We start from the raw sequence: 7,184 nt of genomic DNA on the forward strand, positions 1-7,184 counted from the left end.
CTTTTCAGTTAGGAGTTTTTTTTTTCAGGAATAGGATTATGACGATTACAACTAAACTTCAACTTTTTGAATCGTTATACCTAAGAAACGGTGGGTCTTAGGAAAAAAAGTGTCATGACACTTTATATATATAATAATCTGGTCTACAATTCTTGCATTGAAAATTTTTTGATGAGACTTACCGTTTTGCTGAAAATCGTGAAAAACCAGTTTTTGTGACCTTTTGACCCCTATAACTCTTAACGCGGACACGATATCAATGTCGATTTTTCACATCTTCATAACAAAGCCGTCATTAAGCTGTATACCAAAATTCAGCCCAGTAGGAATTTTTCCGCAGATTGGGCTTAAAAATGACTAAAATGACTGGGCTATATGAGAGCTATTTTCAAACCCTATTTTATCCGCTTTTTTTTTTTTTGTTAATATTTTTAAATATTTCTGTATAAAATACCTATAACACAGCAAATAAAGTACCTTGGCACTACTATTTTTATCTAGAGAAAGTAAAATCTGGATAATTATCTGGATTTTTCAAAAATCTATACAGATAAAGTGTTTGTTGTTTTTAACACGTAAATTGTTTTGATTTCAAATATCTCGATGTCGTTTTTTTTGCAAAAAATCTGTATAGATAAACAAAAAAACACACCCAATGTTATGAAAAATAACACCGGCACACAAAATAAAAAAAGTGTCATGTACCAGGAACCAGACCTATCTTTCTATATGTTTTTGGGCACGCTGAATCCGAATTTCAAGTCCGTTTGGCCCGGTCACCCACCAGTTTTGAGCTGTGACTGCATTTTGTTTGGATTTTTATGACTTTTTTGGAGTTTTTTGCAATTTTCTCAAAACTGAAGGGTGTTCGTGCAAAACGGACTTGAAACTCGAATTCAGCGGGTCCAAAAACATAGAGAAAGATATGTCTGGTTCCTGGTACATGGAACTTTTTTTTTTGTGTGCCGGGGATGAAAGCGACATTTCGCGACAGTGCCAGCACACCAAAAAAAAAGTTGTATGTACCAGGAACAAGACCCATCTTTCTATATGTTTTTGGACCCGCTGAATCCGAATTTCAAGTCCGTTTTGCCCGTTCACGCTCCAGTTTTGAGAAAAATGTAAAAAAGCCCCCAAAAAAGGCAAAAAACTTCCTTTTTTTGAGTTTTTTGCATTTTACTCAAAACTGGAGGGTGACAGGGTCAAACGGACTTGAAATTCGGATTCAGCGTGCCCAAAACCATATAGAAAGATAGGTCTGCCCAAGTAACAATTTTACTTGCATAAGGTCCATTTTCTTCGATTCGGCAAGCTATAGTTTGTATAAGTTTAGTTTAAGGCTTACTTACGCAAATCATCCATTTTGGAAAAAAAGGAGGTCTCCTTAAGGCTATCTGGAAGTGTTTAGAAGAAGCCTTGTAAATATAAGTTTAAGAAGACCTTTATAAGACCTGTTTGAACCGTTCTAAAGAAGCCTTCTATTTTCAAGTGACAGAAGGCTTTCATAAGACCTGTTCCAAGAGGTTCTTGTAAGTATGCAATGTTTTCATCTCTCAAGTATGCAATGTTTTTCACCAATAAGTATGCAAAGCTTTTATCCTGCAGATATGCAATGTTTGTAACACTTTAGAAAAAAACATTGCATTTTTATGTGAGGTTTCAATTAGCTCCCTTTTTGCCACTCATCTTTAATATTCGAGTATGGTCTACTGGTAAGGTGCTGGCTTGGTATGCAGAAGTACGTGGGATCGATTCCTGGCGGGGCCATTTGTGAAATTAAAAAAAAATGTGTTTTTTTTTCAATTAAAATAAAATTCTTCCCATTTCAGAACGACAGGAAAAGCATATTGACATGGCCAAAAAAGAAGAAAAAACAAAATAGAAAAAAATTAAAAGAAAAAAAATTCATTAAAATCTTTTTTTTTTAATTCATAAATTCAACATCTTATAACAACCTCAATAAGGCCTTATTATAACATCCAATGCAAATGATAGTTTTCTTAGCGAAGCTATAGCTTCCCTAAAATGTTTCATTGTTTTGTAAAAAGTCCTGCATAATGTCGTTTTACGCTGTTCGTCACAAGCTATTAGCTTGTGGATTGCCTGTGGAGGAAGGTCTTGGGGAAATTCGGTAATGTGCGCCAAAATGAATTGCATAAGACTTGTCCTTCTTCTTAAACAAGTCAAAAAATAGCTTGCATTGACCCTTATGAAAGCTAAATTGTTACTTGGGTGGTTCCTGGTACATGACACTTTTTTTATTATGTGTGCCGGTGTAATTTATCTGAACTTCCCAAATAACAATTTTGCTGCTATAAAGCTTTACAGAAGCTATAGAAGCACCTGTAGAGCTTTACAGAAGCTATAGAAGCACAAGTAAAGCTTTACAGAAGCAAAATTGTTTGTTGGGTTAGTACCCCTAATCCCCAATAAAGCCTAGTACGCAGCTGTAGCGAAACGAAAAATTTTGAGGTCTCATATACAATACAAATAAAACAATTCAATAAAAAATAAACAGAAAATAAGTTTTAAAGCAAAAACAAAACAAATTAAATTTCGTTCAAGATTTTGTTAACGAAATTTTGTATAAAAAATTTCGTTTCACTTCAGCTGCGTACTAGGCTTAAATTGCTAAATTCACCAACAAAAAAAAATGAACTTGAAAGAATCGCCTACGATTCTTCAAAATCGTTCGCCAATGAATCATTTCATATGAACGAAAATAGAACACAGTGTTTTTGTTTTAAGTGTACCCAAAAAACTACGATGACATAAAAAATGACATTTGACAGCTGACAGTTATCAGAGTACAAAAAAATTTTATTCGGTAAATTATGAACTTCAATTCTTCAAAATATTTATTGCATTTAAAAAATTGAGTTCTAAACAAATTAATCAACAATAAAAACATAAAACAACAATCCGTTAAAAATGGGTAAGTTAAATATTCTATTATCATACAATTCAATATTAATAAAACAAAAAACCAAATCAATTAAATATCCAACTTTTTGTATGGGGGCGTAGAACTTTACGCTCAATTAAATTTTTTAATCATAATTTCATTTTGTTTCAATTAAACTACTTCAATTTTTAGATACTAAAGATTCTCCATCGGTGAAACTAGAAAAACATTTAAAGCTTCTCAAAGAAGAATACACTAAATTACAACGCAACTATGCCGATTTGGAGAGAAAATATAGCAAAGTCGTTGCATCGTCTGGCGATGCTGCCGAAATTGGAGAATTTAGTAGTTTTGTGTCGCGTCTTGTTATGATGGTGGCTTCATTGTATGGCCGCAAAACATATTCAGATCTAACAATCAAATTAAAAGGCAAATCAATGCCAGCACATAAATTTGTATTGAATGCAAGGTCAGAAGATTGGCGCGAAGAAGTTCTGGCCGATGCCACAGAACTCGATTGGACTGATTTAGAAGAAGACATTGGTTTTGCGTTATTGCGTTGGATATACACTGATGTGGTTGATCTGCAACATGATAGATTGGCGTTGGGTTTATTGCGTGCTGCACATAAATTCAAGCTTCCCGGATTGTTGGGTCTGTGTGAAAAAGCTTTGGTGGCTTCGGTTGGTGTTCGGTCGTGTGTTCGTTTTTATTGTGTGGCAGAAGAAGTGGGTGCTGCAAGTTTGTTGGATTATTGTTCGGGATTAATATCGACACATTGGGATGACTTGACACCACAGGATTTCGAGCATATGTCTGGACCTTTGTTGTATCAAATGTTGAAGAGTAAGACGAAGCATCCTTTGCATGCGGCAGTGCGATTGTTGAGAGAAGATGTTGTGTTCTTGTGTTTGGTTGAGAATGATGGATCGGTAAGTTGTTTTTTCTATAATTCAGTTTTATTAATTATAATTCTAAAAGCTCGGAGCTAATTTTTTTTTTGTTTAAAAGTCACCCAAACAATATGATTAAGGCCCAATTTATTGACTCTCCATTAAACTTTAAATCTCCATTAAAAAAGGGAATTTTAAATTTAAAAACAAAATTCTTTTAAACGGTTAAAGCAATCAATTTGATTCCAAGAAATTTTTTGTAGAACGTTTAAGCCCCTACAAGAATATATCTTGCTAATTTGAAAATAATGAATTTTCAGTGAATTGGAAATTTTTCAAAAATATAAAATGTTTTTATATTTTTTTTTTAATTTGACGTGGAATATCTTTAGAATGGTTAGATTAATGAAAAAAAGTTAACAACACCTTTTTTGTGCAGCAATCAATTTCCAATAAGAATATGTCTTGCGCGTTTGATTATTATAATTTTTCAATTTGTTACAAAATTAAGAACAAAAAACGATTTTTTAAAGATTTTCTCGATTTTTGGACCTCAAATATCTATTCAACGGTTAGATAAACGAAAAAAGTGTATAAGGCTTTTTTTGTAGAGCGTTCAATTTCCTACAAGAATATGGAAAGAAATTTGCTAAAAAGTCAATTAATAAAAAAATTATTTTTTTTAGTAGAAGCTTGATGTAAAAATGGAAAATTGAAAAGCGGAGGACTTTCCCATTAAGATAAAGAGCTCATATTTGGTGTGTATATTCTAGAGGGGTCTAGCAATCGATTTTTCGGAGTACCAAATCAAAAAAAATAATTTCGATTTTTTTGACCCACCCTAATGTACATAAATATATACCCTAATATGTTTGTCCTAAAACGACACAAAAAAGAATCGCTCAGGGACACCAAAATTGAGGTTCGAGTAAAACAATTCTGTGGCCACAACCAATAACCGTATTATCGTGCCATAATGAAAAGGGGCAAAGGGCGGAGGGAACTACGGAGTTAAAGTTGAAAATCAGTAATACAAATTGGCGCTCCTAGAACAAGTCGTTTTAATAGAAACGACGTTTTCATTTCATTGCAACATTGCAGTAAAGATTTTAAATGGACACAAATACAAAAAATGCATCTACTACGCAGAAATGCACAATACACTGGAATCATCTTCTCCACTTCCAAAGAAACACGGCCAGGTTGCGATGCTGCATAACATTGTCATCTCATAAAATAGCAATTCCTTCAGTTTTTGGTTAACACTGGCATTTTGATACCCTCGCACCAGTTTTTATGTTTGTTATATTATTCGTCATTCAAATCTTTAATTTCAAATCTTATGGCGTTTTTAATTGGCAATCTGGAAGCAAAAAAAAGCAATCTGAATGCTTTCAATTGGGCAAAACTGACGGTTCTGATTCTGAAAAAAAGAGAATTTCTCTTCTGGTTTTAAAAACAGAAGCAGAATCACTCACACATTCATAGATTTAAATGTCAGCAGTACAAAATGTTTGCAGCACAAATACAAATGAAATTTAGCGCGAATACACATATGTGAAACATGTTAAACTCAAACAATACATTCAAACCAAACTTCAGATTCTTCGGAATAAAAAAAAAACTGTTCAATTGGGATTCCGAATCGAAGAACAATTCCGGATTGCCAATTAAAAACGCCATATGTATGTACAAATATATTTTTTGATTTGACAAAATCGAAGCTTTTGACAGATTTATTTTTCAAAAAATAAAAATTCCCTAGGATATTTTTAACAGAGTTTTAAATTTAAAGTTCCCATTAAAAGTTAGGACTTTAACTAAAGAAGAGTGAATTAAATGAATTTTTAATGGTGTGTACTTAAAGGCTTCAAAAGTTTAACAACGCTTTTAACTAAAACGATAAATTTCAAAATTTAATGGAGGCTCAATAAATTGGCCATAAGTAAGATAAGGAGCAAAATAAATGTTCGGTAAAGCGTCCGATAAAAGCCTCTATTGAAAAGAGACCATTTAGTATGTGAGTTTTAGATAGCTTGGTATATTGTAAAAATAACCACCTGTATGTGTTTGTAGGAAAGAACAGGCCATGGATCTCAGAGCTAATTTAAGATATTTGGTTGGTTTGCAGGTGATTCTTCCTTCTTTATCTTCTTTATCATAACTCTCCCACGTAACTGCTTCATACTAGTGATCCGCCTGTGGGGTACGCCGGTTTGACCTCAGAAATCAGCGGCAAGCCTCCCGGTTTTGTATTATTCCATTTCTGACACCAACTTAATGCTGGTGTTTTTTCATTTGCTTGTACCAAGATCTTGTAGGCTTCCCTTCCTTTTTACTTGTTATTGGAACGTTGTATGGTATTTTCTTTTTGACGGGGTTTTCATGATGTCTCCTTTGAACATGGCAATACCTGAGTCGGTCGTGTTAAATTTTTTAGGAGATAATTCGATCAAACATTGTAAATCCTGCTGTCATACGAAGCATCTTCATCTCAACTGCTGAACTTGAAATCGAAGTGTATAGTTTTCCTTTCAGCTTAGGAAGCATTTTTCGATTACAGAAGATAGCAGAACTGTTCCGCCACTTCATCCCACCCTACGCTTACGCGATAATTGACCACAAGTAACTTCATTAAAAAATGAATAACTGCATATTTTGGGAAACTTTTATCCTTCCAACTGACTTCGAACTAGAGACAGCAGTGTACACTGTACAACATCCAGAGGGTAATATGTAGATACAAGTCCGAAATAGTTTGGTCATTAAAATTCTTTAGTATCGGTAGAGAAATTACTTCAAATATATCTCATTTCAGTAAAAATTTTATTGTTTCAAGCTCATTCTTGTAAGATGACTACATACGTCACTATGCGCATTATATTTTCTCTTCCTTGCGAATGTGACTATATAGGGGTATATACACTTAGGAGCAAAAAAATGGAATCAATATTTGCGTTCTGTAAAAACGATAATTGGTCGTGAAGTAATCGACCTACATAAATGTTAATGGTAGCATTGAAAAGCTTGAAACAAAAGCTTTAAGTCAATGCTAAGAACTCAAAATCCGTTATGTTTGAACTCAAAATCCGTTCCAACATAAATGAAGTATGTTAGGAAAAAAAAAACTGAAATTAAAACACAAATTATCTGGAAAATTTAACATTTAAAAAAAATTAAGTGCAATTCATTGACAGCCAACGCTAAAACTATCGTTGGAAAAAAAAGACTGAAATTGAAACAGAGAGTATCTGGAAAATTTAACATTAAAACAAAAATGAAGTGCAATTTATTGACAGATAGCGGTAACACTATCGTATGCATTTTTATGTTTTTACCAACGATTCAAAGTAAAAAATACAAGCTTTAAAATGAGACCATGAGAC

At 33.3% G+C, this 7,184-nt stretch overlaps 1 protein-coding gene across 1 annotated transcript in view; it reads left to right on the top strand.

Annotated features, from left to right (window-relative positions):
- The first annotated feature begins 2,800 nt into the window (after positions 1–2,800).
- The window catches only part of LOC129917030 (rabankyrin-5), a 33,620-nt gene continuing 29,236 nt past the window's right edge, over positions 2,801–7,184 (top strand). Inside the window, exons 1-2 of the mRNA XM_055997338.1 lie at positions 2,801–2,935; positions 3,098–3,837. Coding sequence (XP_055853313.1) covers positions 2,932–2,935; positions 3,098–3,837 — 744 coding nt within the window. The 5' untranslated portion in view covers positions 2,801–2,931. The remainder of the gene's footprint in view (positions 2,936–3,097; positions 3,838–7,184) is intronic.

The sequence above is a fragment of the Episyrphus balteatus genome, chromosome 3 (genome assembly GCF_945859705.1).
Source record: "Episyrphus balteatus chromosome 3, idEpiBalt1.1, whole genome shotgun sequence".
In the NCBI taxonomy this organism is placed as follows: Eukaryota; Metazoa; Arthropoda; class Insecta; order Diptera; family Syrphidae; genus Episyrphus; species Episyrphus balteatus.